Source organism: Salmo trutta, chromosome 30 (assembly GCF_901001165.1).
Source record: "Salmo trutta chromosome 30, fSalTru1.1, whole genome shotgun sequence".
Taxonomy (NCBI): Eukaryota; Metazoa; Chordata; class Actinopteri; order Salmoniformes; family Salmonidae; genus Salmo; species Salmo trutta.
This window is the reverse complement of record NC_042986.1, coordinates 35,599,034-35,617,702: the sequence shown is the minus strand read 5'-3', so window position 1 is coordinate 35,617,702 and position 18,669 is coordinate 35,599,034. Positions and strand designations below refer to the sequence as shown.

At 40.7% G+C, this 18,669-nt stretch overlaps 1 protein-coding gene across 1 annotated transcript; it reads right to left on the bottom strand.

Annotated features, from left to right (window-relative positions):
* Positions 1 to 4,663: 4,663 nt before the first annotated feature.
* On the bottom strand, positions 4,664 to 17,056 carry si:ch211-180f4.1 (leucine-rich repeat neuronal protein 1). Its single transcript, XM_029723968.1, has 2 exons — positions 16,795 to 17,056; positions 4,664 to 9,159 (listed from the first exon to the last, which is right to left on the bottom strand). The coding sequence occupies exon 2, from the start codon at positions 9,069 to 9,071 to the stop codon at positions 6,843 to 6,845; it is 2,229 nt and encodes a 742-aa protein (XP_029579828.1). The 5' UTR covers positions 9,072 to 9,159; positions 16,795 to 17,056; the 3' UTR covers positions 4,664 to 6,842.
* Positions 17,057 to 18,669: the final 1,613 nt, after the last annotated feature.

The following is an 18,669-nucleotide window of genomic DNA, read 5'->3' as shown; positions in this document are numbered from 1 at the left end:
CAGGAACGTCACTTCCCTTGCAAGAGCTTTTTTTCAGGGTCTGTGCTACTCGGGATCCTTGGGACGTCCATACCCCCCCATTGAAGTTGACGTTTAAAAATGGTTAAGGTACGGTTATGAAAGGTTTATAGTTGAGGGTAGGGTAGGATAGGGGTTAGGTCTGGACGTTTTCCTTCGTCAATGGTCTTTCTGGGCCGTCACTAGTTACCACAGCCCCAAAGTCAAAAACCCTGCCCATTTCTACAATTTATCTTCTTAAAATTGGATTTTAAACCTAACCTTGACCTTAATTTTAACCAAACAGCTAACCTTATACTTAACCCTAACCTTAAGTTAAGACTGAAAAGCTCATTTTAGTTTTTATGAATGTTTACCATATAGCCACTTTGGGTGTGGTAACTAATGGAAACGCTCTTTGTGGCATTTTAATGATAATGGAGAACAAATGCAAATAATGTATAGATTATAATGGAAAATATAAATATTACCAGAATTTTTTTCTTTCTTTATTAATCCAGGTGTCATTGATTAAATGTTTGTTTTTTCCTGCAAGAGACCACAGTAAATGTTTGCTGGACATATAATTACATTTTAGTAATTTAGCAGATAGTCTCATCCAGAGCAACTAGGGTTATGTGCCTTGCTCAAGGGCACATTGACAGGTTGTTCGCCTAGTTGTCTTGGGGATTCAAACCGGCAACCTTTTGGTTCCTGGCCCATCACTCTTAACCGCTAGGCTACCTGCCGTCCTATAATAATCATGTGTTACTATTTTTGGACTCATATTATGAATAAAATAATTAGATAAAATGTGTGTTTGATTTTAGTATCTGTATGCACGTATTCCTAATGCAAATTCCAGCAATTTAGCCTAATTAAATCTACCCTCAGAAGAAGAGGCATTTTGGAAAATCCATATGATGACAATTGGCATGTGTCATGATTAGTTGTTATTTTTTCTGTTCATAAAGCCTTCTTTGCTTTATTTGAGTGATTGGGAATAGGGGCCCCATGGGATGGCAATTGCTTCAGCATTCACCTCTGAAATAGTAGGTCTAATAAAACAAATTAAATACTCACTTTTTGCCAAGATGTTTAGATATGCTCCAAGCCCCACTGCACAAACCTTACTGTATGTAGTATTGTTGATGTTGTGAATGTGCATAGTCTATATTTACCCTGTTGGGCCTACAATACATGGTTGAGGTGGGTCATCACATCTCTGATCAACTGAAGTTCTTTATGGAAAAATAAAGTATAATAAACAACAATATGAACGCGACATGCAACAATTTCAAAGATTTTACTGAGTTACAGTTCATATAAGGAAATCAGTCAAATTAAATAAATAAATTAGGCCCTTGTCTATGGGTAGGGGTGCAACCATGTTTGGGCCTCGCAGTGGAGGTTCCTCGGAGGAGGAAGGGGAGGACCATCCTCCTCAGTGAATTTCAGAAAGAAAAAAAATGAAACATTAAAAAAGTTATACTTTTTTGATAAAACTATACTAAATATGTCACCAAATAATTGATTAAAACACACTGTTTTGCAATGAAGGTCTACGGTATCCTTGACAGCACTCTGTAGGGTAGCACCATGATGTCGCTGTTTGGACAGCTAGCTTCCGTCCTCTTCTGGGTACATTGACTTCAGTACAAAATTTAGGAGGCTCATGGTTCTCACCCCCTTCGATAGACTTACACAGTAATTATGACATCTTCCGGAGGACGTCCTCTAGCCTATCAGAGCTCTTGTAACATGAACTGACATGTTGTCCACCCAATCAAAGAATCAGAGAATTAATCTAGTACTGAAAGCATAAGCTACAACTAGCTAATACTGCAGTGTGTAAAATGTGGTGTTTACGTGTGATCAGGGGTGTATTAATTCTGCCGATTCTGTTGAAAAACGTTTCTTAAAGGGAAGCAAACGGAACAAAACAGGGATAAACATACCTGAATATGTCCAACAGAAACTCTCGTTTGCAAATGTTGGACTAATGATTACACCCATTTTCATCTAGATGCATGCAAGAGTGTGCAAGGCTGTATTGAATGTCGTTGTCTGTCCATGTGTCAAATTTGTCTCTCGACCTGTGTGCACCTATGTTGTAAACTTTAATTCATAGGCTAGGTTGTAACAATCTCATGATGGGTATAGGGCACATTTAAGTATCATTTAGTAGCCTAAACGCATTGCTGTTACATTGAACTGGGTGAATGGACAATGAATGAGAGTCATCCGATATGCTGTAATAGAAATGAGGCCAACGTCACTGCTTGGAGGGCATAGGCCCACCCACTGGGAAGCCAGGCCCAGCCAATCAGAATGAGTTTTTCCCAACAAAAGGGCTTTATTACAGACATATATACTCCTCAGCTGAAGAAGCTGGATGTAGAGGTCCTGGGCTTGCATGGTTACATGTGGTCTGCAGTTGTGAGGCCGGTTGGACGTGCTGCCAAATTCTCTAAGCAACTTTGGAGGCAACTTATTGTAGAGAAATTAACATTCAATTATCTGGCAACAGCACTGGTGGACATTCCTGCAGTCAGCATGCTAATTGCACGCTCCCTCCAAACTTGAGAAATGTGTGACATTGGGTTGTGTGACAAAACTGCACTTTTTAAAGTGGCCTTTTATTGTCCCCAGCACAAGGTGCACCTGTGTAATGATCATGCTGTTTAATCAACTACTTGATATGGCACACCTGTCAGGTGGATGGATTATCTTGGCATAGGAGAAATGCTCAATTAACAAATTTGTGCATAAAATTTGAGATACATCCTTTTTTGGTACGTATGGAAAATGTCTGGGATCTTTTATTTCAGCTCATGAAACATGGGACCAACAGTTTACATGTTGCATCTATATTTTTGTTCTGTAATTCTAGTATATTCTATTTGCCTACCTCACCTAATTTAAAGCATGATGTCATGTGATTTATCTTCCAATTCATAGGCTATTCATTGTGGGAAGAGCATTTAGAACGTTGATAAATTACCTGTAATTCTTGGAATGATCAAATGGCGATGCTGCTGCCATAGAATTAGGAAATAGAATACTAATTAAACTAGTAGTTTATTGGGATCTCTATGGCTGCTATCCTGCCTTACCTTCACAATTTCCTAATCCTTTCATTCCTCAAAAAGAGGAAATATAGTCATAATGTGTTTATTTAGGTAGAGTTACTTAAGCAATAATGCATGAGTTGGTGTGGTATATGGCCAATATACCACAGCTCAGGGCTGTTCATACGTACGACGCAACTCGGAGTGGCTGGAGCCCTTAGCCGTGGTATATTGGCTGTCAGCCAATCAACATTCAGGGCTGGAACCACCCAGTTTATTATAGCAATTATAAACTGAATAGCAATTATAAACTGGGTGGTTCGAGCACTGAATGCTGATTGGCTGACAGCCGTGGTATATCAGACCGTATTCCACGGGTATGACAAAACATGTATTTTTACTGCTCTAATTACATTGGTAACCCGTTTACAATAGCAATAAGGCACCTCAGGGGTTTGTGGTATATGGCCAATATTCCACGGCTAAGGGCTGTATCCAGGCACTCTACGTTGCGTCGTACCTAAGAACAGCCCTTAGCCGTGATATATTGGCCATATACCACACCTCCTCATGCCTTATTGCTTAATTATTATTATTTATTTTTTATTTAACCTTTATTTAACCAAGTAGGCTAGTTGAGAACAAATTCTCATTTGCAACTGTGACCTGGCCAAGATGAAGCAAAGCAGTTTGACACATACAACAACACAGAGTCAATAATAGAGTAGAAAAAAAAGGTATATATACAGTATGTGCGAATGAGGTAGGATAAGGGAGGTACGGCAATAAATAGGCCATGGTAGCGACGTAATTACAATATAGCAATTAAACACTGGAATGGTAGATGTGCAGAAGATGAATGTGCAAGTAGAGATACTGGGGTGCAAAGGAGCAAGATAAATAAATAAATACAGTATGGGGATGGGGTAGTTGGATGGGCTATTTACAGATGGGCTATGTACAGGTGCAGTGACCTGTGAGCTGCTCTGACAGCTGGTGCTTAAAGCTAGTGAGGGAGATATGAGTCTCCAGCTTCAGTGATTTTTGTGATTCAGTGAATTAGTGATTTGTGTGTATTGTGTATTGTTGTGAATTGTTAAGATACTACTGCACTGTTGGAGCTAGGAACACAAGCATTTCGCTACACCCACAATAACATCTGCTAACTATGTGTATGTGACCAATAACATCTGCTAAATATGTGTATGTGACCAATAACATCTGCTAAATATGTGTATGCAACCAATAAAATTTGATTTGATTTATAGGATTTGCATTTACTAAAAGTTGAGAAACAGGAAAGTCTGCACACTTCCATTCAGATTCTTGGTGCTGAGCTCGGTAAGCAGCCCATCATCAGAGCCTCTGATGAAGGTCAGCTGACCGAAAGCTAAGCCACAATTAAAGTAAATTGCATCTGTCTAGAAGTGTGCAGAGACTTTTTCCTGTTTCACCAGTTTTGCCTTCAACACCTTCACTAATCAGCTGTGGGTGTGCAGTAGATTCTGCCTATCATTTACTAAATCTTTGAAATGTTTTCTCTTTCATATTACAAGAGAAGAATGTTCCTGTAAAAAAAAAATGGATACAGGAAATTCAAATAAATGGGATAATGATTTTATTCATGTCAAGAAATACATTTCTTCACAGTCATCTCCCATTAACTACAGAAGCACAGACCGATACGTCTAAAGTGTTGAGGAATATTAATGGTTTAATTAAAATATAACAATATGCTTTATAATACAAAATACCCTGCATTTCACTGTCAAGTTTAATCAAATTATAGACTACAGCATTTGAAACGTCACACTGTACTTTGATTAATGACCTAATGCCACTAGAGGGCATGTTTTAGTCAATAACATTTCATTTTGAGATTCAGCCTTTTGCTACAGCATTTTGATAGATCAAAAGATATTTTCAGCCTCTTTGTTATGGAACTATACACACAATAAATGTATTGTGTCTGAAATGGTATTCCTTGGCTTAATGTTTTTGAATAGCTCAATATATATATATATTTAAAAAATGATTTGTGATTAATATGTGTCATATTCATCATCAATCAATCAATACATAAACAAATAAACATAAATAAAATGTTTTGATGTTTCATCAGGTTATAAAATCAAATGAAAAAAGAAGCAGTTTCCTACATTTAATGCAAAACCATGTTTCATCTATGAGTTAAAAAGCAGTGTTTCCTGGAGACATTTTCCAGATATGCTCAAGCTGTCAAATCTAGGTTGAAATATTTTGGTACAGGGGAGACATTTGGATGAGCATATTCCAACAACTAAGTGCATTGTATTTTGAGTAAATATTCCATCTTAAATAGGTTCACTTGTACTGTATGGCATGGTTTAAAAAACAGTCAAAAAACAGTCCACAAAATATAGTGCAAACTCATGCAGTAACTGGCCATTGTGTGCAACCTTAAATTGCTATATTCTAGAAATCTATTTTTAATAGAACATAAATAAATCACGTGTATGTGGTAATTAACCACCATGGTAGACAGTAGATAGCACTAAATGTTACATTGTGTGTGAAGGAAAATGCATGGTGTTAATACCACTTAACTGTCCATGCAGTGAATCTTAATAAAGGTTAAACTCTGCACGACTTCTTCATGATCTAGGTCTGGTAATGAACAAGTCAAAGAACATGAGGGTAGTATTAATTTATCCTGCATAGGTTAACTATAATGCACATTTTTCGATTATAAAATGTGAGAAAATAAATATATATGAAACAAGTTAGCAAAGAAATAAATAAACATACATTCAAATGCTGTTTTTTTCTTCATGTGCAGGCTAACAGTAACAAATGGACAATAAATGCAATGCCAGACAAGAATGGCATTTATTTCCTTACTGTATGTTCATGAACTGTTAAAGGTAGACTCAGTGAAATGACGTTGCCACGAGCTGCACCGCAGATTTGAGCAAGACTTCGCTCTCATACAGTCACACACAGTATCTGCGCAAGTGCACGATTTCGTTTTCACAGCGTGGTAGCCAGGGCACCAAAATAAGCGGAGAAGTTGAGCCTCGCGCTTCAACGCTCTTAGTTGTTGCGGAAATTGACCCACTATGCTCTTTACTTTCTCCATCTACGTCATATCGCTGAGTCCACCTTTAAAGCAATGAAACAGGGTTCGTTTTGGTAGGACTAATCATCTAAAGAAGAAAGAACAACAGGATACGACCCCCAAGTAGAAGAAACATTTTTGTTGTCAGCTTTACACCTGTATATTGCAAAGGGAAAGGAGAGAAGGGGTACTTGACTAAATACTCAGAGCACAGGAAAAACATGCAGGTAGACATGCAAGAAATCCTAAGCAGTGATTTGGAATTAGTAAGCAGCAGTGAACAGGTCTTGACCTAAGTGCTCTGGCAGAAATGTAGTATGGTTTCGTTTCATATTTAGTTAAATATAATCTAGAAAGTGAATTAAATAAACAATAAAATATCTTACATGCTTGATGTTACAGTGTACTTCTGTGGAGGTGTGTTTGGCCATGGACACTTCAAACCAGGCCCACTCAGCATATTTCCTTATGTAACATAACTGCATTACAATAGGATCCTTATTCAACAGGACAACTAAGTGTGCTTGAGCTAGAGATCTGCAGTCTAAAAATACCTTATCTTTCACAATGACATCTTACTCTTAAATCTCAAGATTGAGCAGTAACTAAGATTACATACAGTACAGTACATAAACGTCTTTAAATGTCTCTTTTACATCTACGCACTTTGACCTTTATTACCACATGTATGTCTTTGAGGTGTCAATCTGAGAGTTCTGGGGATCCACTGGACCCTCTTTCTCCTTCTCAGTCTCATTCTCCCACAGGTTGATCAGGGGAGGGTAGAGCTCGTTCAGGGGGATGGAGGTGGCATGCTGCACGTATTTCTTCAGGGAGTGATGGCAGGATTTCTGCTTCATACGCCGGCCCATGTAGAACACAAGCAGGGCCATGATGCAGATGGCAAACATGGAGCCCATGACAGCTGCAAGGGCCACATTGGTGGGCTGGGCCACCATCTCCACAGCAAAACTGGCCTCCTTGGTGGTGACGTTGATGCAGGAGTGTTGCGTCTGCTGTTCTGTAGCTGACATGGTCAGACACACTCTGTACTCTGTCGAGGGCAACAGGTGAGTCAGGTTGTATTCTTGCACATCAACCGGAACCTTGGCTGTATAGCTGATCTGAGGGTTGTCAATCTTCATGGTGGCGCTGGACCACTTGGGCTGAGATGCCTCATGGCTGTGGAAGTGAGGAGGGTAGAGCTTCCACTCCAGGACCACTGACTGGGAGTGGATGATCTTAGCCAGGACCACCAGGGCCATTATGGTGTTTACCGTGTGCCCCCCTACATTCAGCCTGCCACCGTGCCAGTCTCCTTTCTCCACGTACACTGACACACTACGCGTGTCCGCCCCCTCTGTGTTCCACGCCACGCACGTGTACAGGCCAGAATCAGCTGGCTCAACCTGGAGGATCTCCAGAGCCCCCTGTTCCTGCAGTCTGTGTTTCTTTGTGCTCCTGCCGTCCACCATGACTGCAGAGACAGCCTCTGAGGTCACCTTGTCTCCTGTTGGCGTCACCCAGTAGAACTGAGGTGCAGGGTCAGCGACAGCCCAACAGTTCAGAGTCAGGGGTTGTCCAGCAGTGACATTGAGCAGAGGGGGGAACGTGTGCAGGGAGATGTGAGGGAGGCAGGTGTTGCTGACAACATTCCAGCTGGTAGTGACCACTTCCTGGAGAGCGTGGCCAACCAAATGGGGAGGGGAGGCACAGAGGGTGATTTGGGACTCCAGCAGCTTGAGGGTGGACTGGTTCCCCAGGACTGGGCCCCAGTTAGAGAGGCAGTCACACCTGAGAGGGTTACTGTGGAGACTCACTTCATCCAGGCTAGGGAAAGAGGACAAAACCTCGTGTGACAAGAGGCTGATGTCGTTGTTGTGGACTAATAGAGTGCGCAGGCCGCCCATGTCAATGAAAGCAGCACGATCAATATAAGCTAAATGGGGGTTGTTATAAATTTCCAGTTTTGCCATCTCTGGGAGATTAGAGAACGCCCCCCTCTCAATGGCAACCAGTCCCTCCATGTTGTTCAGACTCAGCTCCTCCAGATGGGGGAAATCATGGAAGTCTCCCTCCTGAACACGGCCAATGGGATTCTTGTTAAGGTCTAAGAACTTGAGATTTGGTAGGACCCGGAGGGCATCTTTGGGGACTGCTGTCAGCTTGTTGTCAAAGAAGGACAGACTCTCCAGGTATTCCAACCCCTGGAAAGCTCCTGACGGGACCTCCCTGAGGCCCATGCCAGCCAGCACCAGACTATGCAGCTTTGACAAGGGGTGGAAGTTCATATCCTGTAACCCCAGGATGGGGTTCTCCCCTATCATGAGAATCTCCAGGTTAGGGAGAGACTCAAACCAGTGGCTGTCTATGGCCACCAGCTTGTTGGAGTTGAGATGGAGCCTCAGGAGGTTTCTGAGCCCAGAGAAGGCTTTAGGCCCAATGGAGGAGATTTGGTTGTGGTTGATGTAAAGCTCTTCCAAACTGTCAAGATCCTTCAGACAGAAATCTTGCAGTTCTTTCACTTGGTTTTCCTCAAGGTAGAGAGTGACAAGCTGGGTCAGGTTGTGCAGTCCAATGTCTTGGATCTGTGTGAAGTGGTTTTGGGAGAGGTCCAGCTCTGTGAGGTTGACTAGACTCTGGAGCTCCACAGACACAGAGGAGATGTTGTTACTCTGGAGGAGAAGCACCTGAGTGTCACCTGAAATATTCCACGGGACCCCACTAAGATGGAGCTCATTGCAGTCCACCGTCTTGGCCTGATGGTATACCGATTGAGGTGTGTACCATGGACGTGTTTCACATACACACTGCGCTGGGCAGAGAGAACTAGCTTCTGAACTTTGACATGAGATCACCATCAGAAAGACAATCATCAGCCGAGCACAGATCCCAGATCCTCCCATGTTGCAGTAGAATGAGGTAACCCTGTTAACCTTGGGGCAGGTTAAACTGTGACTTCTTCTGCTATGACGATGGAGCTTTGGTCTAATGCTGTAAGAAAAAATTATAAAACATATTGTAAAAAATATTGCATGACAATAATGCATTTCACATGGTAAATATGGTCAACAATCATTACTTTGTAAGTTATTATTTATTTAAGGTAAAGATACATCTATCAGGTATTTGTTTATGTTTTACAACACACCTGCAAATAAATCAGTAAAAAAATGTAATTTAATGAGGCAGCCCACTTAAACAGGTTATCTCTCTTAAACGTTCATGGTAATTGTAGAACACATGGTGGAAAACAAGGTTTCCTTAAAGCTGTGATGTGTTACTCCAAGGGGCCACAACTATAAGAAATAAAAGTCTATGTGAAGACTGGGGCAGTATGAATGATTCAGAGCTCTTGTTACTCTGTAAATCACCCTGACCCAGCAGGAAAGAATATTGTCAAGCCAAAGGCATTAAGGTGTCCGTCAGCTTATGGAGCCCACGGTAAATTCAACCGAACCTCAACATGGCACAGCAGATATTGGGCTGTTTTCTTTTCTGTGACACGAAATCTATCTTCTAACCCTGAGGAAACTAAATGTACAAATCAATGCTGTAGCTGTGTATATTCATTCTGAATGTAGCTTTTTAATAATGTAATGTGTTTGTGACGATCATTTACATGTTACAATAAATCTAGGATCAGTTTATGTGTGCTCAGGAAGCTAAATAATGTTATTCCCTGCTGCCTCTGCACCGGTCAGAAACAACACCAACATGAAAAGGAAACCTGAAACCAGACAAGGGTGAAATGTGGAAAACTGGCACCTAATTCTATAATACAGACTTTGATTCCACTGCTTGTTTTAAACACCTCAGTATCGTGCAAATGGAACTGAAGCCTCCCTAGCATACCTGCCATATTGAAGTTCATATTGCTATCCAATAAAGCTTCTTTGAAAACTACCAGTTAGCTTCAATAGGGGAATGTCAACACACACCGATTTCTCCAAACATTAGAATGACTCTGTTTACCAATGACCTCACAGTAAAGAGGATTTTAAGTTTGGCAGAGTGCGATTGTACAGCCTTAAGATGACAAGCATCAGGCTCCGTTGATGCAATATCAGGAAATTGCTTCTTCTCCGCTCAACCATCTTGATGTTTCTTCTCCGCTCAACCATCTTGATGGTTTATGAGAGAAATAGCTCTAAAATGTGAGAGATGCACAGGTAGACTGGGGTATTTTTGGTATTTAGGTCAGACGCCTTTCCTCAAATGTAACTTATTAATCAGCACAAAACATTAGCATCTCACTCAACCCCAGTAACATGTGGACTACTGTAGCCCACATCCAATGTATTAACTATGATTTTTTTAATTATAGCTGTCAAGAGGTCGATTGTCAACCCACTCCAAATCTGTTGTGTTTCTCCACAAACCTCCATAGACACATACCTCATGCTGTCAGTGGCTTACACCAAAGAGACAGCAAACCCACAGTCTCATTCAATTATTCACTACAGTACAGTTTGGGGAGAAAAAGAAGTGGGTAACAAATCAAATCACAAAAACACAGTGTGAGTATTCTGTGGCGCTCCCAAGACATATTCTCTTGCTCAGCCTTTGGAAACGTTGGCATGACAAAGCCTTGTTTGAAATTTTCTGAACAAAGCCGGTACATTGACACACTAGAGTTACACCAATAGCACCAGAATGAAAATACACGAAAATGAAAACAAGATGGGAATAATTACCCAGCTCCTTTCAAGCGCTGCACACAAATTGACTCCCTGGAGAGTTGCATCAGAGAGAGCTAAGCCGCAGAGGGGCAGAGCTGAGCACGGTTAGTGGCTTTAAAATATATCTGATGGAGGAGGCTACAGTGGAGGCAAGCTCCAGTCCTAATATTACATTGGGAGATGTTTGAGAGTGGTATTCGCTGAGCTGGCAGCACTCAGCGATGGGCTGGGGCCCCTGTCTGGCTGGGAAGTGTGACAGTCTCCACCACGCCTGTCTGATCACATTAGATAACAGGGGCACACTTAGGACGTAACCCCCACAGTTCCTCTGGGCGGCAGGAAACGGGGCCACCTTGCCTGATGCCATGGCAACCAGACAGGAAGTAGCAAAGGCACCAACCCTTGGGCTGCTCTTAATGGCTGGTGCTCCGGGGCTGTTCCTTATCTCTAAAACCTCAACGGGCTCTAACGGGTGGAACACTGGAACATGCAAATGGAGGACAGGATAGAAATAGAGCTGAAAGATCAGTGGGTGTAACTAAAATCTAAAAATGTAGGTATATATAAAACAGTGTGCGTGAGAATGCTTTTACAGCAGGATGTACAGTAGGAGGGATGGATCAGTTGAGAGAACACAACAACCAGACCTCTATCTGGATCAGAGACACATTCAGCAGCCAGTACTCTGACACCAGTATCATTGCACATTTTCCTTCATTTCAGGATGCTCGGTCCCCATCATTCTCCAATCCTTTGTCAACAGGATGCTCGGTCCCCATCATTCTCCAATCCTGTGTCAACAGGATACTCGGTCCCCATCATTCTCCAATCCTGTGTCAACAGGATGCTCTGTCCCCATCATTCTCCAATCCTGTGTCAACAGGATGCTCTGTCCCCATCATTATCCAATCCTTTGTCAACAGGATACTCGGTCCCCATCATTCTCCAATCCTTTGTCAACAGGATACTCGGTCCCCATCATTCTCCAATCCTGTGTCAACAGGATAATCGGTCCCCATCATTCTCCAATCCTGTGTCAACAGGATAATCGGTCCCCATCATTCTCCAATCCTTTGTCACTCACACATGACTTCTTGCCTCCTCTCCTAACCGTGAGTGATGTGTCTGTCCAATCCAGACAGTATATTAATAAATTGTCCAAAGGTCTAGTGTTATTTTTAGGCTGTCAACTGTGCTCCTAGACCTAGGGCATCAGATGCTTGCAGCTGTCTTATTTTGATGGGCGCGGGTCTTTAAAATGACAACCTCACAAAACAACAACAAATTAACCACTAATCACTATGTATTACCTCTCACTCCAATTTTTGCTTTACAAGTGTAATTTCATATTTTAAAAAAAGCACCGGTAACCATGTAAGCTAATGTCATAGGAAGACTACAACACCCTGTTGTTAATAAATAACAGTCCTCCTCATGAATAAACAATTTGCACCAGACCTGACATTATGCATTTTACGGAATGCTGGGAACTAAGGTCTGTTATTGTTTTTCTGAATGCTGCGATGAACAACCTTGTTTAGGTGCTCTCATGTTGAAATGAGGGATAATAACTAAGTATCTGAAAAGCCCTTCCTGGCATTAGAAACACAACCCTTAGACAGATGTTAGACTCCATGCTTCCCCTTAATACAAAGTTGAGCCACTCAGGGCCATGACCAAGCAGGGTGCTTTGCATGGCTCACATTTTCATTTAAGAGAGATTACCGCGCCAGATGTTCACACTACCATTGTGAAGTTGAGCTACTACTTCATTACTTTCAGGCAGGGGAGAGTTGTTTTGTTCGTTAAATCAACCCAACATACACAAGCTCTGCTTTCAAGTGACAGTTATTGGCTAAACAGCCTGTGCTTTATGAAAGATCAATGGCAAAAAAATACAGCATACAAATGACCATAATATTGCTGTTGCCCACCACTAAATCACTATAAAATGTAAAATGGCTGTGGCAGTGCCAAGAAATGCGTGACAATGTATCATACAGTATTGGTCATCTACCTTGTCATTCAGAAGCCGCACATATGTATGATGACTTTACAACCATGGGCAGGTCTAATTATACCCTCTCTTGTGCTCTCTCCTTCTAAAACATGTTCTTTCTCCTAATCCTGAATGTTATACAACATCTCTGCACATTTGCAAATGTATTGGAGACGATAAAACATTTATGTCTGCTTTATGAATTATTGATAGGGCTGCAGGCATGTCTCTAATTTTCAGCCTTGCCTTTTTTGCACTGAGCAAAAAGGCAACAACGTTGATTCAACCAGTGTGTGCCCAGTGGGATGTCTCATTTAATGATAATGAAATTAATTGCACAGGTTTTTATACTAATTTCATCATAATTTTATTTCAGCTCAGCCTGACTGAATCAACACTAGTTCTGGTGGGAAAATAAATATGTTAATTTCTTACAATGCTTTCTGTGAAAATGACTTTGGCACTATGCAATTCAAAGCAGCGTGAAAATGATCTCTGCCCCTTTTAATATCTAACACATGGTCACCGCAGTTGGTGTTTGGAACATGTGCACATGCCAAAGGAAATGCATAAAATTAGTCTCTGAAAAGAACCACTGGTGTAAGCATTTTTCCAAAATGCTTGAAATTCTAATTCTTGCAGTCTTCATGCAAATGCACAGTAAATTACCTTACAGTTATTGAACAAACTAATGGATATTCAACCCCCTGGGGATAACTTGAATTTAAGTATTAAGGTTATGAACAATCAAAGAACTGTAACATCTTTAAAATATGACTGCATTCATTATTCAAATTCACTGTCTTTTTTATATCCAAATGGATCCATTTAATCACTTAAAGATGCACCCCAGGATCTTAAACACAACAAATTCATAACATATAGTACGAATTGAATTCTTAACATACGTAGTACACAATTTGATGATGTAGTACACAAAAAATGGGCACCACTTTTGGCTGGCTGAAATTATTACAAAGTTTGAGAGTGCATTTTTGACACATTTTTAAAGCATTTGTTAAGGACATTTCAACTTCCACAGATGCATAGCATAGCACGCCATTATTTCCTGAGATACCAGAAACAATGTGCTAATTATCCACTTTTTGATCCACTATTTTCCAGAGCACTTCAAGTACAGGTAGTTGTATTTCAGCATAGAGGTAACATAATGAATATGATATAATCAATTCATGCTATAGTCTTTATGCAACCAACACTCTTAATACCATACTGTATAGTGTTATACTAGTATGCAGCCTATGATTTTAGTCTGATCCATTTTATTTGCTGCAATGACCTCTCTCTCTTTCTCCCTCACTCTCTCTCTTTCTCTCTCTCTCTCCCTCTCTTTCTCCCTCTCTCCCTCTCTTTCTCCCTCACTCTCTCTCTCTCTCTCCCTCTCCCTGTGTATATCTGATGCCTTGTCTACTGTGAGAGTGTGAATCTGCTAAGACAGAGCTAGTGATACACATCAATAGACATATTACTCTGGCTAGATAGAATGAAAAAGCATCACTCAGGGGAGAAAAGGCTTGCTCAAGGACATGCCTTGGAGCGCTTTCATGTTCATTTGTTCTGGGACATAAAAGCGACCAACGCACTCTCCTCCCACAGTGCAGAGTCGACTGTTAATGATTTAGTCTGTGAAGTTAATTTATTATCTCCTCAAAGTGATGCGCAGAGCTTCTTCACTGTGTTTCACTGTATTATGTAAAGCTACAGCAACCAACCAACTAACCAACCAACCTGGCCCCACTCCTGTTGCAATGAAGTCTGGGTAAGTACATGAGGAGGCCTCAATCCCATTGAAACTGAGGGGGCATGTATCTCCTGAATTTCATCCACTTGAAGGATGAAAATACATATACAGGTAACTGCCAAAATAAAGGAAACACTTGAGTAAATGAGGGATACAAAGTATATTGAAAGCAGGTGCTTCCACACACAGGTGTGGTTGCTGATTTTATTAAGCAATTAACATACCATTATGCTTAGGGTCATGTATAAAATGATCTCAACCAAATTGAACACTTACTGTACGGGAGATTCTGGAGCGGTGCCTGAGACAGAGTTTTCCACCACTATCAACAAAACACCAAATGATGTAATTTCTCGTGGAAGAATGGTGTCGCATCCCTCCAATAGAGTTCCAGACACTTAGAATCTATGCCAAGGTGCATTTAAATTGTTCTGGCTGGTGGTGGCCCAACACCCTATTAAGACACTTTATGTTGATGTTTCCTTTATTTTGGCAGTTACTTATATATGAGAGTGAATAACGTATTCAACTGTATTTCCAGCACGATGCCTGTAAGTACATGCATGGGTCTCTCACAGCATGCGATTCATTAGATATACTGTATGGGCCTAATTGCAAGATATCAAAGAGCAGTTGATTGCCCTTTCAGTATGTTCATCTCAGAGAAGATAGCGTGAGCTGCATTAAAGATCTGATGGCATCTGTTCTCTTTGCAGCCTTAACACTGAAAAGTGATGCTGATGATGATGATTGACGTTTTTTTGCAAGATCCTTTATACTGTTCAATGCACATTCTCTGGGTCCAATATGTCTCTGAGCAAGGGTAAGTTCATCAGTCACTTTTAACTTCAGACCAAGTTTCCAAAAACTGAGGGATGGGGATGGGCTTCAATTTGGAAGTTTGTAAATATTTTTTTTTGCAAGGGCCAGATTACTGAACAGGCACGTAGGGCTCGTACCCTGGGCCCCCCTACCTCCAGAGGGCTCCCAACCCCCCCAAAAATTGGAGGTACCAAGATAGCATATGATAGCAAAATGTGTAGAATTGCAGGAAATGCAGGATGGGAAAAAAAGTTTAAAATTGCAAGAAATTAGCTTTAAATTGCAGTAAGTTAGCTGAACCCCCCCCCCCACACACACACACATATAAAAATAATAATAATAATCATCTGGTGGGGGACCCCTGGTGGTCGGTGCCCCGGGGCTCCAAATGCGATAGTCCGGCCCTGTTTTTTGCAAATCCTATATTTGTGGAGAACAATTTAGGTGGGGGACATTAAAGAAGTCAAGAAGCAGTAAAACTAATTGTGTTGCAAAAGGAGGTCAAGAGCATGAATTCTTCAAAATAACCATCCATTCCTTTGGGGAATAGCTCCCCCAGTTGAAGCTCTAAACTGTCAAATAAGATACAATTAGACACTTAATGAGCCCTAGGTACAGACCCTCTGGACTTGTCAGCCAAAGCATAAAATATATGTTCAGGTGATGAATATTACATGATCAAGTTGAAGACTGAGAACACATATTGCCTTTTGAATCAAATGTTCGGAAATAAAATAATATTTACATATTTACATATCATGATACTGTATATCACTTGCAGCTGCCATACTGCCATATTCTTGTCAGTTTAACCTTACCGGAGGCTACTTATTTATGAGATACAGTAAGGGGGATACCTAGTCAGTTGCACAACTGAAAGCATTCATTCAAAATGTGTCTTCCGTATTTTTTTTTATCTAGCCAGGTAATTGCTGTTTATTATTTTGGGCACTTGCATAATCCAGAAAATGTACAACATCATATCGGAATGATGAGCATGATCTATAAACCTGCAAAGAAAATACATACATTTCATTATGAGAATATGTTTAGGCTACTTTGTGCTGTCCTATAAACATGCATCCAAAGATTATGAATATGGATGATGGTTGATCATCTTAAAAAGCATTTCCAAGGTTAAAGGCTGACTGTGAGGCAACATTATTGGTAAACTTGAGTATCACCGTAACCTAAACCACAGTCACAGACAGAGAGGGATGTGATAGATACATAGGCTACTCAGACAAAATGTGATATTGTAATCAAATAAAGCATTTTGAAACTTTTTCTAAATTGCCACACTGAGGAGAGGAACAGAGTAGGCTAGTCTACTGTAGTCTACTGTTACTGGATAACGCCCTTACCTCTGTACCAAATACAGGCGGCTTCCAATTGAACGATGTCTTTCTTCCACTCCTTCGTTACAAGAATTTCGCTGTCACCTTGAAAATTAAATTACCAATATCTTCGGTCGTAATAACCTTGCAGATGTTCCCTTTTAACCTTTCTCTCTATATCGAAGCTCGCATTAAAATAGAATAACCGACTTCTGTAAAATCATAACATCAGTGCATTATAACCTGGCCCTACGTTTCTCACTGTATTTGAAGCACTATGCGCGCTCCACAGAATACGTCGCTAAAGTCCGCCTGTTTTACTATCATTAGCCAATAGAATTATTGGGCCACGAGTATCCTCCAATCACACGGAGGAGGCTATCGTGCTTTCTCTCAAACAATGATGTAATGCTCCAGTTTTCATCCTGCCCAAATGTTTACCGATGCGCCAGAAAGAATGAGACAGAATTGTAAGTCATGTTATGATTCGGTCATCGATTAGGTCATTCACTTTCTGTAAACGAGAAATAATAGTTTCAGTGAGGTCATGTTTTCCAGTATAAAGGTAATGTGCCAAACATGATACAGAGACACAGTGTAATTTATTATGTGTAATTTATTATGCATTTTTGATGGCAGCATTGTTATTGGTGAATTATGATATTGTTATCATTTATTGTGGACTTTTCTTACCTTGCATTATTGTATCTAATTATGGATGTTAAAATGATATATCATAGAATGAAATATGAGTTGTAGTTTTGCGTTCTCATCATACTCTCCTTTTTATACAGTCTACATAGCAACCGCTAATCCTTTGTTGACATATGGCAGTGGTTCTTTAAAGGACGAACATGCACTGTCAAAGCGACCCATTTGTTTCCATTTCAGACTGTTTTTCCTCCACTAAGCCACTAAATGACAACCTGCATGTCAGCTTGTGTAGCTGTGGCATCTATCCAATCCCTTCATCACTGGTGATGAAGATCTCCAACTCACAGGCAAGAGAGACACCATGGACAGGCATTCTCACAGGGGCTGCTATTTGTCTGTACAAAAACATGGCATCTTTACCTTTATTTTTATCATGTATGAAATGTAATGTTTTTTATTAGTACTACTTACCTACCTGCTTAAAAGTATAATATTGCTTACTTAGGTATTGTATGTTTAATATGGGGCTATGTATTGTCATGCATTTAGGTTCCATGTGTTTCATACATCATGCAATAGTCGCAATGATTTATTTATTCACAATCTCTGTATTTCAACATTCCAAAGCAATTCAATTACTATCTGAGGTCAGTAAGTGATATGAAAACTAGACAATAGCAAAGTGGATTGAGAAGAATCCAAAAGGATTAGATATGACATGAAATTAGATATTTGATTCCCAACCCTGTTATCCCCAAAACCCATTTAATATCCCAGACACTCTTAACCTTTATTTAAACCAGGTAGTACCATCGAGGTTAAGGATCCAAGGATTGCATTTACAGAAGACTGTTTGTCACCATCTTCTGCCAACTTGCTACCCATGGCCCGGCTAGCTGTCTGAATCGCTGTGACCGCAACCGACCTCACTACTCACTGGACCCCTTTGATCACTTGGCTAAGCATGCCTCTCCTTAATGACAATATGCCTTGTCCATTGCTGTTCTGGTTAGTGTTTATTGGCTTATTTCACTGTAGAGCCTCTAGCCCTGCTCATTATACCTTATCCAACCTCTCAGTTCCACCACCCACACATGCGATGACATCACCTGGTTTCAATGATATTTCTAGAGCCAATATCTCTCTCATCATCACTCAATGCCTAGGTTTACCTCCACTGTATTCACATCCTACCATACCTTTGTCTGTACATTATACCTTGAAGCTATTTTATTGCCCCCAGAAACC